The following is a 27,685-nucleotide window of genomic DNA, read 5'->3' as shown; positions in this document are numbered from 1 at the left end:
AACGCCATCTACTCGACTACAGGCCAAAGGTATGGTGCAATCTTTTCGAGCGATGGCACCATAACCTTCAACCTACTCTCGAGTAGATGGCGTTAATATTAATATTTAACAAGTTAACTCATATGGCGTCCTAAAAGTGTTAATCATTTGTGTCGAAAGATGGCAGTAAATGTACTGACTAGGTACATAATTTACTTTGACAATATTCCTCTATTTCAAATCCTCTTTGACATGGCAAACGAAAGTGACGCAGCCATACTACGGGAAAACAAACGACGAAGTTAATTGTAACAGAGGATTCTAGTCTAACATCTTATTACCAAAGATAAATTTTATTAGCTGAAGTAATTTTAAATCTTATGCTAAAAATTCTTCGTAATGTTAGCTTACTAACTTAGAAATTTTAATACGTTTCTTGATATACAATATATTAGCAAACCATAGTTTTATATAAGTACACATGAACTTAAGAGTCCTTACTCCTACAGACGAGCGTATTTTGCAAAATGCTTCCTTTTTCATTTAAGATTACGACGTAACTATTAGTATTTATTCAAAAACTGATAACGTACTTAAATAATCATTTCTTAAACTAGGGGCTGAAAACGTTCAAATTTTCATTTTCTCTTTTTGAACCTAAAATAAATGAGTTTTCTTAGGAGTCTTTTTCAAATTTTGCAGTGAGAAGGGTCGTTTCGGTTCTCAATTTTGCAGTAAACAAGAATCATTTGGTACATGAATGATTACAATTCAACTCACCATATCTTGTACGAGGGGCTGACATGCTTGAAAATCGAAGATTCATTTTAAAAAATTGATAAAAAACCTTCCGAGTTTTCTTCATTTTTTTGGTGAAAACAGGGTTACATTACATTTTTTTATCGCAAATTGGACTTATATTTTGCCCCAAAAATAATATTTTATCAAATTGTAACTTTATGTCTACTCATAAAAAAAAAATCATAACTATAGGACCTACCTAGCCGTAAATCTATATTTTTTTAAAGACGTACAAATCACGCTGCACCGACACCGCGCGCTCAGTCTCCGCCGAGTGCGCTTAGGGGACGGACCTGTGCTCGACCGTCAGGCGTTCGTTGCTTTCGTAACCATCGAGAGAGTTCCGAGAAGTGCTGTATACTATGATTAGAAAATCTTGATCCAAGGGTGTACATTTTTTACACCATATTTAATTTTAACAACCGACTCTCGCTTATGTGATAGATTTTCAGTGTTACTTGAATTCTGGTTAGGGTTTGCATTTTTATTATACCCGGACGACCTGGATGATGTCCAGGTTCTCATGATGGAGTCAGGAATGGTCACCGAACTCCTAATCTACTCATCATAACTCCATCGTGTTTGGGCTCAATAGATTTTCCTTGACGAACACCATCGATCTAGATGAGGTCCAGGTTCTCATGATGGAGTCAGGAGTTGGTCACCAGAACTCCTAATCTACTCATTAACACTCCATCGTGTTTGGGTTCAAATGATTTGCCCTGACGAGCACCATCTATCTAGATAAGGTCCAGGGTCATGAGACCCTTCTGGTGACCAACTTCTGACTCCATCATGAGATGGTCACCAGAAGTCCTAATTTACTCATCATAAGTCCATCGTGTTTGGGCTCAATCGATTTGCCTCGACGAGCACCATCTATCTAGATGAGGTCCAGGGTCATGAGACCCTTCTGGTGACCAACTCCTGACTCCATCATGAGATGGTCACCAGATGTTCTAATCTACTCATAATAACTCCATCGTGTTTGGGCTCAATAGATTTGCCCCGACGAGCACCATCGATCTAGATGAAGTCCAGGTTCTCATGATGGAGTCAGTAATGGTCACCAGAACTCCTAATCTACTCATTATCACTCCATCGTGTTTGGGCTCAATCGATTTGCCTCGACGAGCACCATCTATCTAGATGAGGTCCAGGGTCATGAGACCCTTCTGGTGACCAGCTCCTGACTCCATCATGAGATGGTCACCAGATGTTCTAATCTACTCATCATAACTCCATCGTGTTTGGGCTCAATAGATTTGCCCCGACGAGCACCATCGATCTAGATGAAGTCCAGGTTCTCATGATGGAGTCAGGAGTTGGTCACCAGAAATCCTAATCTACTCATTATCACTCTATCGTGATTGGGCTCATTAGATTTGCCCTGACGAGCACCATCTATCTAGATGAGGTCCAGAGTCATGAGACTCTTCTGGTGACCAACTCCTGACTCCATTACGAGATGGGGTCAGGAGTTGGTCCCCAGAAGTCCTAATCTATTCATCATAACTCCATCGTGTTTGGGATCAATAGATTTGCCCCGACAAGCACCATCGATCTAGAATCTAGATGAAGTCCAGGTTTTCATGATGGAGTCAGGAGTTGGTCACCAGAACTCCTAATCTACTTATCATAACTCCATCGTGTTTGGGCTCAATAGATTTTCCTTGACGAGCACTATCGATCTAGATGCGGTTGATAGATTATTAATATTATTTTATTTTACATACATACTTACAAATAAAGCTTCATTTGCTTCCCACAAGGATCAAGTAAACCTTATAAATCAACTTCGTTCTAAATAAAAACCGGCCAAGTGCGAGTCGGACTCGCACACGAAGGGTTCCGTACCATTATCTATAAAAACGGTCACCCATCCAAGTACTGACCCCGCCCGAGCCCGACGTTGCTTAACTTCTGTCAAAAATCACGTTTACAACAGTATGGGAGCCCCACTTAAATCTTTATTTTATTCTGTTTTAGTATTTGTTGTTATAGCGGCAACAGAAATACATCATCTGTGAAAATTTCAACTGTCTAGCTATCTCGATTCGTGAGATACAGCCTGGTGATTGACGGACGGACGGACGGACGGACAGTGGAGTCTTAGTAATAGGGTCCCGTTTTACCCTTTGGGTACGGAACCCTAAAAACGGAGATACTTCTGTTTTAGACATAAAATCGAACTTCAGAGAGTTCAGTAGTTGTTACTTGCAGGTACTCTCGAATTTATTGTCATTATACAGGGTGGCCATAAAATAAGTGCTTTTCCGCTGCTGGCAAGAAAATGGTTGCTGGAAAAAAAATTACCCTCCCATAGAAAATGGACTAGACAAAATGTATGAAACAGCCAAATTTTTTTTTCGCGATTTCGGGGTTGGTCCCATCGCGGTTCGCGGTTGCTTAGTTCAGTATAATCCCTAAACCTCCCTGGCAACGGGAATGCACTTATTTTTGGCCACCCTGTATATATTATTATTTAATATAACCTTATCTTTAAAACATTTAATTATTCAACTTCCTTGGTGAACTGACTTGAATAAGTTACTTGACTTCGTGGATGAACTTGTCACAATAATTCCATGACATACAGAGGTAAACAATCATTATTTTTTACTCGTCGTTGGTTATATATTATCTCATCACATATACTCTATTGACTACTACCATGCTTATAAAATAAAATACAGAGTGCCAATATAACGTTAAAATAAATTTACTTGCAAATTAAATTGAAAAGTATCAAAATTATTCTTGTCTGCGTTGAAACGCGCTTAGCTTTGCCGGCGCTCGCGTACCGAGCGCTAACGCCATCTATCGAGTGTTATTTCGCAAAATCGGTGAACGCTCTAAGGAATAAGGGCTCTTAATCGTTACCAGAACACCTTAAAAATTATCCCAATACATTCGAGACTTAAATAAACACTCACCAATCAATAAAAAAAATCAAGCAATCAAAATTAAACCTAATCAGTGCAAAGATAATAAATGCCTTTTCAGCGGAATGAATACATAAAATTGGAATTTTTAATACAAAAAAATACATCAAAAATTGTTCCCCTGTAGGTGTAGAAATTCCTTAATACAGTGAAAATTCCTTCAGCCTCTTCCAAATCCAGCCTCATTCAATGGAAATCAAATCACAGTGTCAGATAAGGCATTGTTAGTATACCTAGGCATGTACTGATGCCTAACGATTGCTAAACCTATAACAATACATTTAGCAGGTTTATAACCTACTTGTCAATCACTGGACCACTTCTAACGTTTCAAAGATAATTGAATCTCAGAAGTACATTGAAATTCATTCGAAATACTCAAAAAGTCAATTAAAATCTTTATGCCATGTTTCTATCGTTTGGTGCAACACCCGCACCATATTGCAATAAGTAGTAGAATTTTACGTTTAAAGATTTACATTTCATTACAGTTGCTATACGCTAAGTTATAATTAAAACAACCGCCTAATTCACTTAAAAACTGTTGTTTTAATTGTGATATATCTTTGAAACGTTGCTATCTTACTAGTAAGTAGTAATATTGCCAAGCCAAAAAGCCATACATTTGCCTAACGATTAACAATCTACCTTTGCCCCATATACAATCACAAATCTTAATACTTTCCATCATCTAACATTTACTAACTTCTACCTAAAGTAAGGACGCAAAGCACGTAGAATTTCGTACATTGACCCGCCATTTTCTATCTCTATCGCACGCGCATAATTATATCGATGTCTCGCTCGCGAATTCATTGGCACCGCCGGCGTCATCGGCGGGACGGCAATATAATTAGGGGTCAACCATTATTTACATCACACGTTTAGGGGGGAGAGGGGGCCAAAAAAATGTGACATGTTGTGACAGGGGGGAGGGGAAGTCACAAACTTTGTGACGTCACTTTAACTTATTTAAATTACTTGATTAGCTGTACAGTTAAATAACAAAATTTTGGAACAATAATCATTTATATTCGTTTAATTTTCATTCCTAATCAGTTTTGGGTTATGAAATTACTAATATTTCTTTTTTCAAAAATATTTTGATAAAATATTAATAATAGGTACAACCAACTTAATTCGATTTGCCGATTTCGTTGAAAAAATGTGACGTCACACCAGGGGAGGAGGGGTTTGCCAAATGTGACCATGTGTGACAATAAGGGGGGAGGGGGTCAAAAAACCTAGAAATTCGTGTGATGTAATTAATGGATGACCCCTAACGCGCGTGCGATAGCTAGGAAATGTCTGGTCAATGTACGAAATTCTACGTTCTTAGCGTGGTTACTTTACTACCAGTACATACCCAGACCTAAATTTCATTGCATTAAATTATAAAGGATAGAAATATAGCAAGATGGCGGACACGAAAAACGCGCCAAGGCATAGACAAGTGAAAAAAAGCCTCTCCTTCTTCATAGCTTCAGTCTCTATGGTCAGATCCCTGTTCAAATTGTTCTGTATATCTAAATTCATTTTACCCCTGTCGTATCTCTCTGTATCCTCCCGACTTAATTCTAGCGGGAAATCTACTTCATCAGTATCGTATATGTCAAAGTTATCGGATTTCAGAACACCGTCTCCTTTGAAGAACGGCGTGACGAATTGAACTCTATTCTTGTGGTAGTAAGGTCCTCTGTTCCTTACGCCTTCGTAGACTGGTGAATAGTGCGCGTCTGTGTTGTTATTCTCGTAGTTTTGGTATTCGTCAGCCTCGTCGATAGTGTAGTTTTGGCTCTGGTATTCAGTAAACGTGTTGAAATTGCTCACAACTCTGTCTTCAGCGTACCTGCCCACGGTTCTTTCATAATAGTTCACTTCAATGGAGTTAGCGACATCGCTTCGGTAATACTCGTATTCCTCCTGCGATTGGTCGTAATGGTAGTGTTCTGATTGGTTATCCTTTCGCGGCGTGGCGTGTGAGAGGAGGGCGCATACAGTGCGAGCGAGAGGTAGGATGGTGCCGTCCCGCTCTCGCTCCGGGCCCAGAATGTCTTCGGGCGAGCAGATGTTTTCCTGCAACACACGCCACCCGTCTCTTAGTTATGTAATGTTTGTTTGTTATCTTGCTCGCGAAAGGATAAACAACCCTGTAACACTCGAATACACGGCCGGAGGGTTAATGTTAAAACCGCGAAGCGTCACACGACAATATAGGCGTCTAGTGATAACTTTTCAATATAATTCAAATGAAAATGTAACTACCAAACATTGCGTCAAAGTCAACGATAAAACGGAAAAAATAACGTTTCACACTAGCCAAATAACGTTTTAGATCCCAACCCCACACATACAAATTACAGATGTAGTTACATAATTATTTTCCTTCGTATTTTCACGGAAACGTACGAACGTTACTTGCTATTTCAGTCAGTCTATGTACATAAAGTACCGAGGTTGACTGAAGTAGCATGACAAATACGAACGTTACCGAGAAAATAAGAAGGAAAATACATCTGTAGAATATAATCGTAAATCCTATTATGACAGTACTTTCACAATGAACTAAGATATGTAAACTAAAATAACTACAGCAAATTATCAATGGTGAACCATCCGAATCGACCAAAAGTCCACTATGGTATACTTTATACACGGTGGCCAAAAAATAAGTGCGTTCCCGTTGCCAGAGAGGTTTTGGGATTATAGTGAGCAACTTTTACTATGGTACCAACCCCGAATACGCGAAAAAAATTTTACCCTCCCATAGAAAATGGACCAGCCATAATGTATGAAACAACCAAATTTATTTTCGCGATTTCGGGGTTGGCCCAATAGTAAAACTTGCTCAGTATAATCCCAAAACCTCCCTGGCAACGGGAATGCACTTACTTTTTGGCCAGCCTGTATATAAATATTGCAATTTAGAAAGCCATAGGTACTTATGTGCTCAATCGGAAAGTTTACCTCGAAAGATGTAGGGTAAGTAAATGCATTCAATACTCACTTCTTCGACGCCAATCCTCCGGCAGGCCTCCAAGAAGTTGTCGACATTCCGCCTGCATCTCGCCATTGTTAATTTGGGCTGAAAATGAAAACAAAACGTGGTTTAGTTATGGTAAAGTGTTTGGTTAAGGATATGTTATGATTTTTCATGTTAATATTGTTAACACACTTAAAGAGACCGTGTTTTAATTTTTTAAAGAGTTGCCTTTTTCTTTATTTCACACGTTTTGAGACTGATGTCTCAATTTATATAGCAATTTTAGACAGACAAAAAATAATATCATGAATTATTTTTTTCTGCAATCAGACTATAGTTCGTTTTTTTAGCATCAGAAAAAGACTACGCGATCTTGAAGTTTCTTTTAATTGAAAAACGCGTTTTAAAAATCTGTAACTATTACTTATGAAAGCAAAAGAATGTAAATATCGTATATGATTCATAATTGTTACATATTTGCCGTGACTTATTTTTCAAAAGTGTTTTTCAATAAGAAGACACGTCAAGATTGTTTACTTCTTTTCTAATGCTAAAAAAAACGAACTATAGTACAAAGTAGATACATAGATTTGGAAAACGTATTGATAACTAGTAGGTCGCTTCCAACAGACCTGGCGGATGGCGATACATCACATAACCAGCAACGTACAATAACAGTGCATACATTACTTACACCTGCCGAGAAACTATGATTACCGGTCCCAGTCGTTATAGATATCCTCTAACAATCATTCCCCTAATCATTTGGACGTTATTTAGGGAAACTGATACAACCTATAAAAATTTGCCAATACAATGTTTACTCTCTGTCTAAAAGAAAAATGATTTATTTCAATGATTTTTTTTTGAGAAAAGATCCCTTTCGCCAATTGACATTCTCGCTTCGCTCAGTCGATTAGTGTATGGGATGCGTGAAATGGATCGTTCACCTGCGCAGGAGACGGTACGTGCACAGAAGCCACCGAGCGCGGCCGCACGTGGTTGGCGAGGTGACATAAGACGACGCCGTCGGCCAAAACTGGTGCTAGTTGCTCTGGTAAACTCATCTTTAGTCTGCTTTCGATTATCTGGAACAATCAACAAACACAATCAATGTAGTAAGCAACGAGACAGTTAAACATTAATACTACAACCAAACAAATCCAATGGACAGAATAAGCTAATATAAATAAGACACGATTAGATCACATCTCTGAATCTTCTGAATTCGAACATCGTGTGTATCTCAATCTTGGTCGTATTTAGGGTTCCGTATCCAAAGGGCAAAAACGGGACCCTATTACTAAGACTACACTGTCCGTCTGTCTGTCTGTCTGTCTGTCTGTCATCAGGCTGTATCTCATGTACCGTGATAGCTACACAGTTTAAATTTTCATAGATTATGTATTTCTGTTGCCGCTATAACAACAAATACAAAAAAGTACGGAACCCTCGGTGGGCGAATCCGACTCGCACTTGTCCGGTTTCTGCACATACATAATATGCACATACTTTCAAAGGCTTACCCCGATGCCCCCTGGTTATATGCGCACGTATTATAGTTAAAATTTACGCACGTAATACGGCATAATTTTAATATGAATTACACATTATATTAATTAGTCAATCTGTCCTAATCAAAATCCCTGTCAAAATTAAACAGTGCCCGAACAGGTTTGCTTCCAAAAATCCTTAAGTGAGCACTTTGCTGGCAGTACTGGAAAATCTTAGTGTTTCAGAGCCTCTACCATCAGTTTTGACATTGACATAACGCTCACGTCTACGTAATTTACTTTCTGTATATCTCGCTTGCACTAATATGCGAGTACGAGCGAGATGCATAGAAAGTAATTTACGTAGACGTGAGCGTATATGTCAATGTCAAAACTGATGGTAGACGTACTGCTTTGTAAGTTCATCTGAATTCATATGTATGTGTATGTATATGTATGTATATGTATTTGTAACTATATTATATATATATATTTGTATATATTTATGTCTTTGTGTTCGTACAGGTACGTAATTGTATCATCAAAGTATACCACATATTTTTTAACCGCCTACAACTTATCTGCTTTGCCTAAAGGTTGACTGGTAGAGAATGCCTTATGGCATTAAGTTCGCCTTTTGTACAGTGTGTTTTCTTATGTGCAATAAAGATTAAATAAATAAATAAATAAATCTGTGATGCTTTAAGTAGATGAGATGTTTTTATCGAAATAATCGTGCGATGTTTCTCTTGGCTAATGCAGATACTATTTAGTGCATGAGCCCTGCAACTCGCATGCGAGTTTCATTACATTGCGTTTTTTGATCTTAATTTGATTATGGTGCGAAAACTCGCATACGAGTTTCATTACATTGCGTTATTTGATCGGTCGGCTGAGTTGATGTAACCTCAATGGCCCACAATGTAACTAGAATCGCATGCGAGTTCGCGCGCCGTCCAAATGAGCCCTTAGTCATCTAATGAATGTAGTGCACAGAGTTCATTATTGACTGTAATTGCCCAGTTGTGAAGATTTAATTGTAGTTAGACTTTAGTACTTGGTTGATCACATTGATGTAGCTGTCAAAACAATCAACGGATCAAATAACCTTTGGACGGCAGCTAACAATACTTGATTTATAAACTGAACGCCAATCATTTTGTAGACACTAGACAGACAATTGATTCAAATGATACTGTTGTGTTGCGAATGTTATGATCAATCAATGTAAATAGGTTGGTTCACCAAGTGCATTGTTCAAGGTGTCAATATTTAACACATAAAAGAGGTTAAATTAAAATTAATTTAAAATACTTTGTACAAGTATATCTAGGGGGCTTGAACTTGAAAGAAACAAAGTAGGTGATGGTTAAATTAGGTACTTTGACTAGAATATGTCGATAATGTCCTCAACAGTTAGGTTTAGTGACTTCGCTTATCACGAAATTACTCTTAAATGTGTTCGAAGTTGGCCAGTTCAGAATAAGGCAGATAAGACCCTACTGACCGCGCCAGTAGATCAGACTTGAGATAAGAAATGTTGTTACTCTGGTTACTTAGCTCAAAAAAAACTCACTGTCCTCAACTGCGCTAGCAGATCCAACTCCTCCTTCTGCTTATCGAACTCTCTCTTCATGGTAAAGCTGAGCTTATCGTCTTTACTCCACGGGACCTTGCCGGCGGGTTTCGGCGCGGCGCCTTTGAGGTATGAGACCGTCGTTGTAAGCAGCTTTGGCTCGCCGTTGGTTTGCCGGGGTATGTTTGATTTTGTGCCTGAAATTAACGGTGTCATAGTCAATTATTGTCATTTCTAGACCCACGTCACACTTTTTTTACTTTCTAACTATCGGTGAATAGCTATTCGAGACGGGCATGAGATATCTTATGACTTAATTTCAGAACTAAGTCTTATATCCTTGAAAAATAAACTGGTAGGTAATAAACGACTAAAATAAGAAGAAAAATAGTCCCCTAGCAGGTATTATACCTGCACTGCTACATGACTTTGTATTAAAAAAGGAAAGAGACAACTAGCAAGTTGAACATGCGAGGTAAGATAGAAGATACTATTGTTCCCATATTTGTGTCAAGATTGGCCATATTCCAAGATGGTTGAAGCTACAAGTATTTGGGTTCTAATCATCATCTTATGCACATATAACAGAATTCCTAGAAGGTTACATTACCTACCTATGCTATTATAACCTAAAGTATTCGTCGGAGACTTAGTAGGTGACGTAGGTTTTGTATAAGTGTCGTGTCCGTTCGTTCTCCCATACTCCACATTCCCGTTCACCGCAGAATAGATCTTATTTACATTCCTCGAAGGCACAACTTTCTGTACTGGCCGCTTGTTCTCTTCTTTTTCTGAGTTCCCATTTTGGTTCTGGAATCTTCTAGGTGTTGAGTGTAGGAGGGGAGAGTTTGGCACTTGGGAGGAATTTGGTGATATGCTAGTGGAACGATATGTGGGGGATACATTACTGTGGCCGTTGACGGGGGAGTGGGGGTTGTGGACGGGGCTTTGGTGGGGGGAGGAGTCGAGGTCGGGCGATGATTGGTCGGTGCGGGGGCGGTAGATGTCTTGCTGGCGTTGTTGTCTTAAAGCTTCTTTGTATTGCCTGGAATTAGTGAAATGTTTAATTAATACAACACTTTAGATGTTTTGCCAAGTTTTAATGAAACTCAGACGTTCTTAAGTTAATTTAGCTTCTGAGTCGTGTCAGAAGATTTTCCTGTATAATATTGTTATCTAATTGCATGCATATAAATATAAACCCTTTTCAGTTTGTGGTTTTGTTAGTAATGATGTTAGTGTGCAACATATTATTCATCTGAGTCTCAATAAAACTCCATCTACATTTAAAAAATGTTCATCTTGAAATGAAGTTGGAGTCACGGGTAAAATACTAGCCAATTTTGTATAACGTATGCATTGATATAAGGATTTTTTTATTTAAATAAAGACTGCATGAGGTATTTTCTCACTATATAACATCATGCGAGGTAAACCTTTTATACTTTTTGTTAGATAGACGACAGAGTCTGACGCTAACAATATAACGCAGAGTTAATATAAAATTGACCAGTATAGTATATTTAAGGTTGTATAGAAGATGAACATTTTCTTTAAACACCAAGTGTGCATCTAAGTGCGTGTATGTGTGCAAATGATTAATGTACCTGTAGGTTTGCTGATGGGCTAATTTACTCTTATCGTCGCCATTGGAAATGTTCCCTTCGGGTGATATACGGAGGCTGAAAGGGACAACACCGGGGTTAATAATAAAAACAAATTAAAAAGGAGCGCGAGTGAGACAGAGGAGGTGATGGTGATGATAGCTAGGTTTGAAGTTTACCTCTGGTTCGGCCAACGAGAAATAAAAAATATACAAATTAAAAACTATACGCTACGTTAATAAGCACTACGTAAGTTAAATAACTAATAAACATTTAATAAAATAAAGTTAGTACAACTTTTGTAATTAAAAGATACATTTTAACTACAGTTAATAACATAAATTACTGAAAACGTAACTACATTAATAACAGATATTGCTAAATATCCTGGTCACGGCACCCAGTAATGTGATTACACCAACATTAATAAACCCGCCAATCGGGATAGAGTTTTGTAATTTTATGATCTCCTAGGCATTATAACAGATACAAGAGAAAACTAAGATGAGGGTTTCTTAGAAGATTCACTCGATAATAAATGCCTTCTGCTTATGTTGTTATAAGGTTATAAGATTGTTGTTTTATCTAAACTCAAAAACATACTCGATAAACATAATGTACTTAGATAAATATAAAATTACAAGAGCTGACAGATGTTCTCAGAAATCATATTGACGGTATATGAAAAGAATGATTACTTTATACCCAGTTTATTGTTAGTTCTAATGATAAAACCTGCACTATAATATAAGAGTAACTTTTTTTGAAGACTGATCAATGCCCAAAGAAAAAAAATGCTTAAGTTAGAATGTATGGTATCGGAGTCACAAATTGATATGCCATCATGCATGAAACAATCTAATTTGCCATTAATAAGATCTTATCGACCTACAGCAAAACTACCCAGAACTTAGAGCGACATCAACTAGCTTCGAAGATGGTTTAATCCAAGACACTTACCCGGTGAGAAGCGGAGTCAATTGTGGTAAAGGGGATTCGCTGGACAACGACTGCGCCCGCGACAGCGCCGCGCCGGGAGACAGGGTGGATGGGGTGCTGGGTGTAGAACGACCGGACCCTCCGCCTGCTTCGCCTCCACCTGAAGAAGGAATGTTCACAGTGAGTGTGAAAACTTGCTGCACAGAGATTTTATGGTTTATTTTTAAATTTTCAATGTCATTAGGTTCATTGAAGTAAAATAAGATAGTAAGCGCTTACTATCATTAGATCTTAGACCACCAATCGACGCTACCAATTTTAAACCCACAATCCAGAACATACGACTAATACCTCACCTCAGGAGGTATATCGTACCGTTCCTGAAGTTATTTGGTTAGTTATCTGTCATGGTAGGAGGTGTGTTTGACGGTTCTCCTGTCGTCTTTGATGGGATGGCTTCATTCTACAGCACAGCTAATAAACAAGATACCACTTACCATCATTAGACCACCTTTTCTCCATGCCATCAGTGCTGTACCCGCTATCCACTACATGCCTCGGCTTATGCCTGAGGCAGTCTATCGTGGCGTTGCCTGACGTTATTTGGTTGGTTGTCGGACTGTTAAGGTAAGAGGTGTGTTTGGCGGTACGCCGGGTGTCTTCGACACGGCGGTGCGCGGGGGTGTCTTTGTTCGCCATGTTTTCTAGGTACTTGAATATGTGCACGCGCCCGCGCATGCACACCTGTAAATAAAAATGGTTTTTTTTAATCAGTTATATAATTCACAAGATTTAAATGCACAACATTAAGATTTGTTGCATTTTGATAGGTTTTCACGTACACTTGCGGAATTGGATTAGCCTGTCTATCCACAGTTCTTGTTTCATCATCAATATATGGAATTTGGGTTATAACTATACAAGCAGTATCAAGTAGGGAGGAAACATATTTCATGCTCATGCTGCATAGGCTAATGAGGTAGCGGCATGTCCGCAAGCCGTGCAGGTGTAATCTCCACTCAAGTAACCAAGTATTAAAATAAATAGTTTGTATACATTTATTTGTTGACGCTTTTTTTGGTGTGACAGTGATTAGTAAAAGCGACGCAACAAAAGTGTCTCACTTTATCTAGTTTGAATATCACTCTTAATCTCGGTCTTATACATGGTTCAGTATCAAGATAAACTTACCGTTGTGGGAGGGGAAACAAGAGGGTTATTGTCCAGGTTCAGCGTGATGAGGGTGCTCATGTTGCGCAGTTCCAGAGGCAGGGAGGAGATACAGTTGCAGCTGACGTCCAGGTGTTCTAGTCGAAGGTATGTCACCTCTGAAATATTCAAAACAGATCTTGAGTAGGTACCTTATTGGCGTTATGAATTTTGTTGAAAGATTTTATCTTTGAGAAAGACTCTAGTCAAGAAGAGTTCAAAAACTTCTTTGTATGGAAGTTTTTTTCGTCGACACTTTGTTTATAGGAAACACTCTATGTAAAAGAGGTTATTCAAAAGGTTAAAGATTTGATTAAAAGAAGGTATATTGATATTGTAGCTAGTTGGTTATTACTTGAGATCATAGTCATCCTTCAAATTTTTGGAAACGTCTTTACGAGGTTGTCTAGTATTATGGCAATTGATTTGTTGGGTCCAATGGGACCTGGACAATGGGATTTCTAAAAACTAAGAACTCACGTAAAGGTAACAATCCTAGTTGATTATTGCTAAGATCCAGCGCCCGCAAGCCAGCACAGTCGCCCAGCGTCATCGGCACTTGCGTCAGCCTGTTGTTCGAAGCCACCAGCTCCGCTAGAGTCGTCATCTTCCCGATTTCCTTTGGCAATGTTGTTAGGAGGTTGTCTGGCACTAGTAGAACTTGCAGCGGCATTTGACATATTTCTCGAGGCAGCTCGGTAAGCTGATTTGAACTGTGGACAATGATATTGCATAGAGTTAGTTTGGTATGATATGAAATGCAATGAATGCGAGTGATTTCCATTTTGTTCTCTTCCTGAGCAACATGGCTTTATGATGCGAAAACAACTCTACATGGTGACCCTTTTACAACTGACCTCTGAATGAACATCACCAGGGAAATAGGGATACATCGGGAAAATAAGCGATACAACGAAAACTCCACGGACTAAATAGTGAGCCAAATCCTAATGGATTCATATTTTGGTCTATTGTCTGTTTGTTTTTCTGACGTCATTGTTCCCTATACCAAATGAGAATGGCCAGTAAAGGTTATTGACTGTGTGTCGATAAATCTGTTTAATGTCTGCCGAAGTCGTGACTTAGGGTCGCCCTCAGCAGAATGACAATTAGGTCTAGTTGCATAAAACAATATGATTCATAAATTTCTTGTCTGGCACAGTTTAGATATTTCCTCAGCAACATACCGGTTGTGGTATCAATCACTTATGATGCAAATCATGAAAGGCAGGCTTGCTGGCTTTTAACATAATGATCGCCCGCAGCATGTAGCCGTAACGACGGAGGTACTAATATTTGTCAATTTGGGCATCCCTCAAGGGTCGGCAACTGGCAACACATTATTTTTATTATTTATTAATGACCTCCCGTCGGCAATTACGAGTGGCAATTCTATTCTATTTGCGGATGATACAACAGTCATCGTCAACGCAAAAACGCACACGCAGCTTGCTGAACAAATTCACGAAGCAAGTGACCAACTGCAAACGTGGTTTTCCTCTAACGGCCTGCTCTTAAATATGGCCAAATCACATGTTATGATTTTTTCAGGACGTAACGCTGAAGTGCCACCGTGTATTGCTGACGGGCCTATGCCTATATGTAATGAGACCAAATTTCTAGGTTTTACACTTGACTCAAATCTGCATTGGAAGTGCCATGTTGACGGGCTATGTAATAGGTTGAGTAGTGCTATTTTTGCTATAAAAAAACTACAACCATTGATATCTAGGAAGTCACTGAAGGCCGTATATTTCTCGCATTTTCACTCCTTGATGTCATATGGTACGGTTATTTGGGGCAATTCCACGGATGCAAATCGCGTACTAATACTCCAGAAACGTGCGATACGGTTACTGGCAGGAGTTAAACCCAGGCACCCTTGTAAGGAACTATTTAAGCAAAATCGAATAATGTCGCACTACTCACTATACATATTCGAAGTATTGATGTTCGTTAGAAAAAACTTGCCCCTGTTTAAACGTGTTGAGGTCATGGGCAAAATAATCAGATCCACGGGGAGACTCAGAACAGTGCCGCGACGCATGGCACTTTCATGCAAAAACCCGCGAGTAATCGGCCCGACATACTACGAGCGTCTACCCGCTGAATTACGAACGGAAACATCTGACGAAACATTTGAACGTCAACTGAGAGTCCTTTTATTGGATAATCCACTTTATTCTGTAAATGAGTATATGACCCTGACATTTTAAATTGAAAATTGAATCGTATACATTTGACATGTTCTCAGTTATTGATTTATGTATATTGTAATATGTACCTAGTATTTTATTTAGAACATGACGATCATTAAGAGATACTCGTACTAAGTTATTACCGTATTTTGTTTTGACATGAATGGATAAATTGTTGACATAAGATTAATTATTGCAAGACATTTTTTAATTTGTATGTATTAAATAATATTATGTAAATATGAATGACGATCATAATATAAATTCGTGTAGATTAGTCTAGCATAATTTATAATGTAATTTAATATTATGAGAATAAATATCTAAATCTAAATCTAAATCTATCACTTAGTGTCGCTTTTGTATTGAAGAAAGGTTAAGTATAAGTAACATAAAGCGCATTGCGCATTAGTAAAGGGGTTAGCTCATGGTAATCAGGTATTGATTGTCTAAGAGCTTTTGAAATACGTGTTTTACCGGTGGTGTTAAGGTACCTACTCCATCCAACCTTTATATACCCACAATCGTCTGAAACTATCAACAGTGTCTAACAAAATCAAAATATGACAGTTAAAACCCCGCAAAAGGTTTGGTTTCAGATTGCTAAACTTGATAAATTTGCGTGTCGGTCTATCGTTCCCCCATAGAGCCAAGGCTGCCGACTACTACCCTTGGGATTCTACAAGGATACCTTGAAGGCAAGCTTGTTCTATCGTTCACCTGAGACCTTCTTAACATTGAACGATTAAAGGTCGCCGTGTGCGGTAACTGTAATATAGTACAGCTGTCTCTAAATAATAAAGAAAGGTCGATTTGACAAATAAACCGTCGATACTCAGTAAAATGAAACATGCTACCGTAACATAAGCGCCCGATCATCAATAAACAAAACAATGTGGGTTATCCCGGCAGCGAACGCCCGGAAACATAAACAATTCAGTGCATAAACTATTTTTATGCTCACCACTTCGAGAGTAATTGCATTGATTTGAGTCAAACATTTCGGCGCTCCATCTTGTAAAATAGACAGTTTTGGATTCAGTGCCAAGAGCCGAAGTGGGAAAGCTTCCTGGGTTTTATGATGTTGCACGGCATAAAATTTCTCTAACATTTTTATAGCATCGCATGTTTTTATTCGAAATAGAAAAGAACTTGATACGGCTTCTAAATTAAAATTGTAAACAATGTTAAGGTGTTAACTGTTGTTTATGACAGTGTTGTGGGCTTTGGAAATCCAACCATATGTTTTGTATTAATGGGATTATTTCCGTCATATTTTATTGTTTACAAAATTTATTCAGAGCGAATGATCTCCTACAAAACGGTCTTTGAATGCATATCGTTTTCTGTCTGCAACAAGCCAGCTGTAACTAATACCTGAGAGAAAATAGAAATACAACAGAAGGATGCAGGCGTATCGTTTTTTAGCCAATTGGCAGTCTAGACGCCTAGGCAGGCTCCTTCGAAACTGGATTGGATTGAGCTCAGTCTGAGAATTAATAGATTTAGGTTGAATGCACGGTGCTGTGAAAAACTTGGCACCGCCTTGTATGGGTACGAAAAAATAGCACATACATAAAGGGAATTTATACAGGTTACAGAACATCGAGTTTCTGAGCTGAGGATTGGTATTTATTCCTCGATACGTCTTATACGACATTGTTGTTTGAAAATACTTGAGTCGATGAATAATGTGTAATGTATTGGGGTCGTATAGTAACTAGTTAGCCCACCTTACTGTCTGACACGAAACTGTCTGGCCATATAAGAAGCGAAAACAACACTGATCAATAACTGCACGTAGATTTGTTCGATATGTTAGATGACACTGACCCGAGAAGAGCGTTTTTACACAAAAATCCTCTCGCTCCGGGAAGAACGATTTTAACACATGTGAATAGTCACTGTGATATTACCCAATTTTTACATAAAGTTGTAAGTCTACAATGCTACATGTTCCTAGTTTTCCTCAATTATTCAGTAAAATCGCCGCTGTAAAGGCTTTTTTCAAATCTTCTACCGAGTCGTCTTTGAGTTATAGACGTTTTTTACGTTTCTGAACTCTACGACAAGAAAATCGGGGTCGGCTAGCTCATTTACATACTGTCCGTCATTTTTATGACAAACGGGTAAGAAAAATGAATGGAGATGAGGTATTTTTGAGAAGAAAGAGGTTTTTTGAGATAAATCAAGTCTACTCGTGGATTTATATTCATTTACTCATATCGTTTAAATAGTGGCAAACTCAATTGACTCCATTTTAAATTTGGTTGGTGTGAGTATTATTCAGTAAACGAATGGGTGGACAAGCGAATAGTCTAGCGTAGTGGTATACCACTACGCTAGACTATTACGCTATAGCGTAGGTCAATATTCGAGGTAGTGGCCTTAGAGATTTATTTATACCACGGTGGTGTTCATTCCTATGCACCATAGTAAATACCCATAGTGTAAGTCTGTTCTAAAAATAGTTTCCGCAAATGGCTCCAACTATTAACCCACATTTGAGACTATTAAGTCTAGAATTTTTACATTTGCTTGGTTACAGGTAAAAGCTTTCGCTGAAAGATCAAAATGCAGCAATTGACCTAAAATGTCTATTCAGGGCAAATCCGCAACGCAAAAAAGCTCTCCGCTAACGAGCAGAGCTTTACACAAGGACAAAGCTTTGTGACTAGTGTTATATTAATGTTTTACTTTCGTGAGAGGGTCACTTGGGGAAAGGCAAGCTTGTTGAACTTTACCAAATATCACCAAGCCTGAGAATTTCTTGTATTCTTTACAAAGACAAAACTTTTTGTTAAGTAGGTACCTACTTCTGTCTAAAAGGGGCTAAGTAATGGACAAGGCGCTTGTTTGAAGGCAAAAGTTATAATATGTTAATAGCTTTAAACATCGATATAAAGGGGCCCACAGATTACCAGTTCGCCGGACGATATCAGCCTGTCAGTTGTTCGGAGCCAATTTCGGAGCTGTCAAATTTTGCGTTTAACTGACAGGCTGATATCGTCCGGCGAACTGGTAATCAGTTGGCCCCTTAAGAAGGTTAGTGGTATTCTGGTATTACCTACAGCGCTAAATCAGAAAAGTTTTCGTGTTCGCACGGCGGCGTTTTAAATCTCAACATGCTCAGTGATTTTAGGTTCGCCAAAACTTCTCCAATATTCGTCGCTCAAATTGCAAATTCACGAATCACGTCTGCCGATTGAATATTTGATGTTCCACGAGCCGCTAGATAAAATTATCTGGAATTTTCCAACGGTTCCGGCGGCGGAACGGTAAAGCACCCTAACTCCGTGCATCTACGTAATTAATTCACGGGGCTATAATGTGCAATATTCAGTATTATCACCATACATGTACGGTAAACAGTAGATTGAACAGAACAAGGGCTGGTTTTGGTGGACCGAAACGTGATCGTAATTATGTTTGCTTAAAATATGTTACCTATTTACCGACTTGTGGGAAGTGTCACAGTTTTCTGCTGAAATGACGTTATTCAGTCAGTCGATTGTTGTTGATGCACCGGACTTGAATGCAAAACAAGTGGTGGGTTTAATTAAGCGTGATATTGAACTTAAACTGCAGACTTCACCCTATTTCCGACAATCTGAAGTACTTTATAAAAGTTCCATTCGAAGATCTGGTGATGACATAATATTTCATTTCAAGTGCCAATATATATCCAGTCAATAAGTGCGGAGTACCACTTACCATGCCTATTACCAGCCACCTTTAGGATATGAAGTTACAGTACTGGTTTCGACATTTACACTGCGATACAACGTCAAATTATGAATATGTCTGGGCTAACGGCCCGTGAATGCTTCTGACAGCATTGTATAACGTACAAATTATGCTATACAGCCCTGTTAAATAGTAAAAATATTCACGCTCTCTGTTTTCGTTGCTATTCCAAATAACTGTATATTTGTACTTTTCTTTTTCTCTGGTCATCTGGTAGTCTAACTAACATAGGTACGTTGTTTATTAGGAGAAATATATGTTCATATCACAACGTTGCCTGCCACCTAATTCAATCAACGGTTTAACGTTTACCACTAACCTTCTGGATTACGAAGGTAGATAAAGCCATATACAGGGTGGAAAGGCACGACGATCCTTTCCGGAAATGGGAGATAGTTTAGCCTAAGCTCTATATTTTCTCCATAGAAACTATGTTAATATGGGCAACCGTTTCTAAATTATGACCTTTTAAACATCCACGCAAAAAACTACTTTGTTCTAACCCTAACAGGTGACAGGGTCAATGAACTTACTTGTAAACAATCAGTATTCGACAGGAAATTATGCTAATTTGTTGCCATCTAACCATTTTTAGGTCTGCTTACAGCACGGTAAGAATCATTGCAGGATTTTCGCTTTCTTAGTGGTTCCACTTGTTCAATACTTGAATGAAATAGTTATGTTATTCCTTAATATTAATAATACTAACCACAACATTGTTTACAACGACAGTTCAAATGGTGACATTGACAACCACTCAAAAGTACGCAATCGTCTTATAAATATCTCTGGTTTCCTTGACTGATAAAAAGGTTTTAGTTTCTTAACACGTTTCACAAAATTATTTTCGAATAATTGGAAACTATTTAAAATAATAAAAAATTACATGTAGGTTGTGTTAGTTGCACCAAATGAACTTGCAAAAATGAAATACTAAGAATAAATCAAGAATAAATACTTCTTCAATACCAAACTAACAAACCTTCTTGCGTGGTAGGAAATAGACAAGACGTCTGATGTTTGAAATTAAATTTTCATTGAACTATACTTATTGAATGTCATATTCTTCAAATAAAAATGTTAGATGCTCGTGGCTATTTAAATTTGTGGGGCTGTGTAAAAGATATGGTGTACCAAACCAAACGGAATGTGAAACTGCGGACGAAATGAGACAAAGGCTAATTGGTGCTTTCTGCGGAGGATAAATGACGAAGAGCATACACTATATCGCATGTGCATCGACATACTCGGGTACGGGTTGGGCGGCGTTGTAATACACGGAGGTACATTTGAACACCGTATGTGAAAAGAAGATAGTATTAAATATTGGAAAAAAGTAATTATCTAAGAAAGTAATAAAATTGTTTGTAATATTTTTGCATGCATTTGATTTATTTGACATTTATGCGTCATTCATACATCATTGCGATACTGTCAACGATCGGAAAAAAGTGTAAAGTCCCGAGCTTTCCCGACGGAGATCCTTAATCTAGCCGTCATGTGCACATGCTATAGGGTTATCACCACAGTTAAAAAGTAGTATTTTTGCAATTTTTATTTTTTACTCAATTAACGATTCTTACCATTACCAATAGTCTCTGTATCACTTAAACGACCTAATACTTCCGGGAAGGATCGTCGTGCCTTTCCACCCTGTATATGGAATATGGACTCCTTCAATCTCTTGACACATTTATGGATCAATATTCTTGTTTCCAGAAGCGGAATCGTGATGGTCGCATTTTTATCACCTGTCATGCCATGCGTCACTTTCGCACTTACATGGTGCCAAATGATGAAGAGCCGACCATCTTAGCCCTACAGGGTTCATAACAATAAATTTTCGTTCCCACAATTAGTTTCCCGCAAAGTTTAAAGTATCATCAACACCGAACTAACCTATAACTAACTTCCCTGAGTTCCCTGCGGCATCACTTAGTACAAATACACTTGTAACACGCCACCTACGTGAATGGAAAAGTCGCACGCCTACGGTGGCGTGGCAACTTTTGGATAAAAGCGACGAGTTACAGCAATCTAACTTTTGGTGACAAAAAGTTTGAGGTTTTTGACAACAGAAAAGTATTTTTCTCAAAAATGGACGGCAAAGTCGACTTTGCCGTTTAAAAAATAGGTGGCGAAGCGCGTAGTTTATGGTCAGTCAAAAATTAAAAAGTTAAAAACATTGCAGTCTCGATTTTGGGACTGCAATGTTGCATACAAATTCCATTATTTGTCGAGTTCCAAACTTTTTAAAAGTTGAAATGGCCATATCAAATGAAGGCACAGGCCCATTAAACAGCCAAACAGATGATTAGTACCGCGACTATTTAGCTGTCTCAAATAGGTTGACGTATTTTCGGCAGAAAAATACACTTCTATTTTTTTATTAAAAAAATAAAAAGGCGGCTAAGCTAATTTTTTCAATTGTTTCTACTTTTTTCTGTGAAAATATATACGTAAGAACGTTGCTTTTGTAAAATATTCCTATTATATTTATATTTCTTGCACCATTTTTGAGAAAAGCACTATATATGACTCGGCTGGAAGGCTACTTGCTGGCTTCGGATTCAATTAAACGGACTCCCAAGGTCGTCCGTTTAAAACGAATCCTCAGCCTGCAAGTAGCTACTTCCGAGCCTCGACAATAATGTACTATTATTTAGGGTTGGTGACAGTCTGATTCATTATAATTTCCAGTATGAATGGTCGGTCATTTGAAAGACTTTTCAATGAAACAACAAAACATAATAACAGTCTATTGTTTTCATATTATATTGCTCCTTTATAAATGACGTTGAAATTCCTCTGGGTTTTTTCTAGTATGTTTTCCCGTTCCTTTTCACGCTTTGTATATAACGATGCCCTGTTCATCGTAAATGCTATGCACTACACTACGACGCCACAGGATATACTAACCTACAAATACATTTCATAATTACTACACTACACATCTCACAAATTTGCGAATTAACGCTTTAGTGACATAACCCAATTTCGTCTTACTTTTACACAAAATGATTCAGACAATTCAACATGCCTATATCAACGTAACTAGGGATTAGATTACAACGCACTCTGTTTACCACACAAACTCATAAATTCAAAGTGATAAGTTTTCCCCACACATGTTTAATGTCTCTAAACTTCTAGCAGTCATTAACTCCTCAAAGACAGCCCTGTGCAAACTCCGTACTTTATTGAGACCCACACAAACACGTCGCTACGTGGAATTAGCACGCACAATGATAACATTTGCCCATGAGACCCGTTTACGAGCTAGGGGAACCTGTGTGGGAACGAGGGTCTATCTGGTTAATCATTCCGCAGTTTGCCATACGGTGTGAGGATAATTTTGACGTGTAGGTGTTTTGAGGTGTAGGCAGGGGGAAAAACTCGGCTCCGTTCGGCTCAGCATTGCTCCGAGCAATTATTACGGTTGACACAACTTGACGTCCCTTTGCGTTCACGACCACAGATAAGATAATCGCTTGAATTTTGACAACCCTAAATAGCCGAAAGGGATAGTGCCATATATTGGAAAGGGACAGCATGGTACAACCCTGAACCGCTGTCATACTTCGGTTTTGTCATGGTATAATAATATACTCCGCCTGGTACTCCATTCCCGTCTTTTCTAGGTCACCTAACTGACACGGGCTTACGTCATCATGCGACAGCGCTATATGATAATATGCGATAGCGCTATATATAGCGGCCATGTTGTTGTGACGTAGCCCCGTGTCACTCTGGGAATGGAAGACCATGTTTTATTAGACTATGGGTTTTGTAGGAAGTTTCCTTTCTGTATGGTAGTAGGTACTATTATTTATTCTGTGGTGTAGGTAACGGACGTTTGAAGTCTATTCTCCTGATCCCGACAGTTACACTTGCTATTTAAGGAAAAAGACGCTACTATATGAACTTGAAGCGCTGTGAAGCTCAACTGTGAAGCGCACAATAACATTTGCCTATGAGTGCCACAGTTTGCTTGTTAGGTTCGTACCTTTTTGACGTGTTGTCTATCCATTTAAGTAAAGCCAAGGAAGTGTCTTCCACTGGAAATCTCATTTAATGACTTTTCCAACGATCAGTTTATATCACGCAAGGGTAATAAGACATCCTGGCATCAATGACAGTTTCAGTTAAGTTTTTCTTCTTTTAACCATCTCGATCAGGTTAGATCAATACCACAATACGACTTTATGCTAATTATTTTCCTGTACCCGTAGTAAGAATCTCAACTACGGAATTAGGTGGACTTTAGGCAAATTGGGCAGAACATGAGTACCTGCCAATTTCGCCTAAATGTCACATTCATTAGGCGAAGCTACAGCGAGCTCCAAAAACGGAGCGGTATCATGCCGCAATTAAGATCTTAGGTGTGCCGTGTGCCTAAAAATCTTTCTAGATAAATGCATGTGAAATCCTGCAGTTTCGTCGACCTACATTACTTTGAAGCATGCCTAATCGTCGCATTATGCGGCGTGCATATCGTGCATATAGCCGCATGGATTTATGCGCATATCTATAGGAGATAGGAATATTTAGTGCGGATGAAGAGAGCTATTTAGAATAGCATTATTTTTCATCTAAGTATTATTCAACGTGTCTCTCCAAATGCAGAATAATGCAGGATATCAGGATTGGGATAGGGTCTAATTTAAACTTTGCTTACGTATGGGACAACGTTAGACAATTCGTAGTATGCTCGTAATATGATACAGAAATACTAAAAACAACATGTCATATTGTACGTATCAGCCTATACAACGAAATCAGTTTAACATGCACACTAACTTCGTATCCGTAGCACAGAACAAAATTGAATGGCGCATTGCAGACGGAAACAGAATTGGCGTATATTTACTGGCATAGTCCATGCTTTCTCTTGATTATCCGGGGTTATAAGATATTGAGTAGCTGATACAGCTAAATGGTTAATTGAATGTGATTAAGTGTTAGGAAATGGTTAAGTACTGAAGATAATATGGAGATTATGGAGTAAGCTAATGGTAATAGATGGGAAGGAAATGAGGTGAACTAGAATTAATGCAAACGCTTAAGTAATTAGATTTCCAGCAGATAGGTAGGTTAAGACGCCAACTGGACACCCAATAATTCGATAAATATTACGAGATTATAGGTACAGTAGCGACCAAAAGTATTTTGACATTGAAAATTACTTTGGTATTGTATGAAACATATTAGTTTTTTCAAATGAATTTTTGATAATTTAATCAATGGCTTAAAAGCTTCTTGAAACACGTAAAAAGCTTAGTTTCATCGAATGAAAATATAAACTTGGCAACAAAAAATGACAATTTACGGGTTCAAAAGTATTTTGACACGGTTCTTTTTTACAATTTTTTTGAGAACAGAGCCGCAGAATTTAAATATTTTGGAAGTAATTACATCTGAATACTTCTCTTAATATGCCAAACATAAAGCACATATTCGAACGATTTCAAGCAAGCTGGTGCGGCTGCACTTTAGAAAGATAAGTAGCAAGCTGAGGTTTCACGGACTTTTGGTGTATCACTGCACCTGATTTCTGTCTGGAATAAGCAGTTCAAGGCTCGAAACTGCATCACAATTAAGGGGTCATCCATTAATTACGTCACACGTTTAGGGGGAGGGAGGGGTCAAGAAAATGTGACATGTTGTGACATGGGGGAGGGGGGAGTCACAAACATTGTGACGTCACTTTAACTTCATCAGTAACCGAAAATTAATTTATATTTTTTTATTCGCTGTACAGTTAAATAATGAGTTTTTGAAAGTAATTTTCGTTCCTAATTGGTTTTGTGTTATAAAATTACTAATATTTCTTTTACCAAAAATATATTTTCATTAAAAAAAATAATGCCGAGTTACTATTACCGATTTCGTTGAAAACAAAATTGCCTAAAATGTGACGTCACACCAGGTGGGGAGGGATTTGCAAAATGTGACCAAGTGTGACAAGGAGGGGGGGAGGGGTCAAAAAACCTAGAAATTCGTGTGACGTAATTAATGGATGATCCCTAAGCATAGAAGCGGTTGTCCTCGAAAAACGACTTCTACAACTGACCGTGTAATAAAAAAAAATATCAGTAGAACACCCATGGAAGCGTACAGTAACAATTAAAAATTAACTAAAAAAAAACTATAACGTAAAGGTTGTTGTTTTTACTATTAAACTACTCTTAATAGCGCATGGATTACTTACATGGTCGACGCCCATTAAAAAAAATATACATATTTCAGCAAAGAATAAGGTATCCCAATTAGCATTCGCGATTCGTGACAAGTTGTGGACATGGATAAGTTCCGATTGCTAAAACTTTATGGAGTGACGAAAGCAAGTTTAATTAAATGTCGTCGGATGGTATCAAGTATGTGCGTCGTCCAAATAACAAAAGACACGTTGTGCGATACCAGGTACCCACCCAGTCTAGCCTGGTGGCATTGGTGGCCCTAACGTAATGGCTGGCGATATTTTTCTCGCCATGGAGTCGGGCCTCTCGTACGAATTGATGGGATAATGCAGCGGTCGGCAACAAGCGGCCCGCGAGCCTCCCTGGCTATTTTGTTTGTATGTAATATTGACAACCGACAAATGTCTAATAAGGTCATCAATATTAACAATGTGCGGCCCGCGTCAACTTCGTTAACTACTATGTAGCCCCTGGCTGCTAAAAGGTTGCCGACCGCTGGGATAATGGATCGATATGTATATGAAAATTTACTCTACGCACAAATGATACCATATACAAAAGAAAATATGCCACTTCGCTGGGTTTTTCAGCATGATAACGACCTCAAACACAAATCCGGCCATGTAAAGGCTTCTTTAATGCAAAAAAATCTAGGTTTTTGAGGTACTGATCTTAATGCTATAGAGCTTTTATAGAAAGCGTTGGATCGTCCAGTGTGAGGTGCAGAAATAATTCAAACAATGGGGTTTTTTCCAAGGTCTTCAGTCAGAATGGGCGAACATACTATATCATCATATACAGAAGTTAGGGGACTCTATGCCGTCTCGATTTACTGCTGTGAGGAAAGCCAGAGGATATGCCATTAAATATTAATGATATGTTTTTTTTTAACCGTCTTGCCAGTTCAGCAAAAGCATTTCATTAAAGTGTCAAAATACTTTTGATCTACCTGTAGCGCAAATTATCAGTTTTAATTCTAAGTCTGTTGTTTAGTTTTAGTAATCTAAGTGGAAACGTAACAAATGAAGGGTGAATAAAATATAATCGTAACGTAATGATTAAATATATACCCTATTCATAAACATATTGAAAGAAGTTCGTTTGTCAAAATACTTTTGATCGCTATTGTACGTAACACGGCTAACTACACAAAAATTTATAAATCGACTTTAGACCATAATTTATTTCAAACTGGATGAATTGGGTAATCGTTAACTTATTGGGCAGGCTAATCCATTCTTTGGATTTGATATCTACTTTAACTTGCGGATATACAAAACTACGCACGCATGGTTGGAAGAGTTAATGCGCGAAACCACGGTGTTTGCGATAGTATGGTTTCACGTTCACGAAACACTGTCATAAAGCTGCATGGCAACGGGCGTAAATCGCGCATTGTGAACGCGCCTCGGCGCACACGCATCAGCGTGACGCGTGAACACAGCGATGGTAGGACAAACAGTATGATAAATGATAATGGGTTTAATACCTTCATGTTGGCGAATTTATAAGGAATATATAATTTATTAGAGCGTCTAACCAAGCGTCCGGCCCTCGCCAACAGATAAATAAAGTAAGTGGATAACGAATTGAAAATATCATAAATCTGTTGTAGTTATCTTGTAACTAAATAACCCTAGCCAAAATGATTAAATAATATTAGCAATTTTATCATACTCGTAAGTTTAATCTTAATTTATGGCCTCTGACATACCTACTTGAAACCGGCGATAATTTTCGACGCGTTTTATAACCGGCTCGTTGGTCTAGGGGTATGATTTTCGCTTAGGGTGCGAGAGGTCCCGGGTTCAAATCCCGGACGAGCCCAACTAACTTTTTGTATTTTTTCTTTATATTTGTTTCAATATACTTGATGTTTATTTTTACCATTGCAAGTTTATTACAAAAATAAGGTGTGAAACTCAATTCAGTCCAGCCTGATAGTAACAATGACCTAGGTGCCTCAGGCGTGGTTTTGCGTTCAATTACAGAATCAAAATGCTGTTAACAA

At 38.3% G+C, this 27,685-nt stretch overlaps 1 protein-coding gene and 1 non-coding gene across 4 annotated transcripts in view; one reads left to right on the top strand and one right to left on the bottom strand.

Moving 5' to 3' along the window:
• Positions 1-27,685, bottom strand: part of LOC134790916 (leucine-rich repeat and calponin homology domain-containing protein) — an 82,626-nt gene that overhangs the window by 6,297 nt on the left and 48,644 nt on the right. Inside the window, exons 3-12 of one of the 3 annotated variants that reach the window (XM_063761916.1) lie at positions 14,010-14,242; positions 13,512-13,648; positions 12,818-13,064; positions 12,342-12,480; positions 11,385-11,459; positions 10,392-10,822; positions 9,778-9,974; positions 7,659-7,796; positions 6,733-6,810; positions 5,031-5,801 (exon numbers count right to left, since the gene is read on the bottom strand). In XM_063761916.1, coding sequence (XP_063617986.1) covers positions 5,118-5,801; positions 6,733-6,810; positions 7,659-7,796; positions 9,778-9,974; positions 10,392-10,822; positions 11,385-11,459; positions 12,342-12,480; positions 12,818-13,064; positions 13,512-13,648; positions 14,010-14,242 — 2,359 coding nt within the window. In that variant the 3' untranslated portion in view covers positions 5,031-5,117. Of the gene's footprint in view, positions 1-5,028; positions 5,802-6,732; positions 6,811-7,658; positions 7,797-9,777; positions 9,975-10,391; positions 10,823-11,384; positions 11,460-12,341; positions 12,481-12,817; positions 13,065-13,511; positions 13,649-14,009; positions 14,243-27,685 lie in introns of those variants that run through there. The other 2 variants (XM_063761919.1, XM_063761917.1) reach the window with 2 other exon arrangements.
• On the top strand, positions 27,430-27,501 carry Trnap-agg (transfer RNA proline (anticodon AGG)). Its single transcript has one exon. It is a non-coding gene; the product is annotated as a tRNA-Pro (tRNA).

Source organism: Cydia splendana, chromosome 5 (assembly GCF_910591565.1).
Source record: "Cydia splendana chromosome 5, ilCydSple1.2, whole genome shotgun sequence".
NCBI classification, from domain to species: domain Eukaryota; kingdom Metazoa; phylum Arthropoda; class Insecta; order Lepidoptera; family Tortricidae; genus Cydia; species Cydia splendana.
Note: the sequence above shows the minus strand (reverse complement) of the source record. Positions and strands in the feature narration are given on the sequence as shown.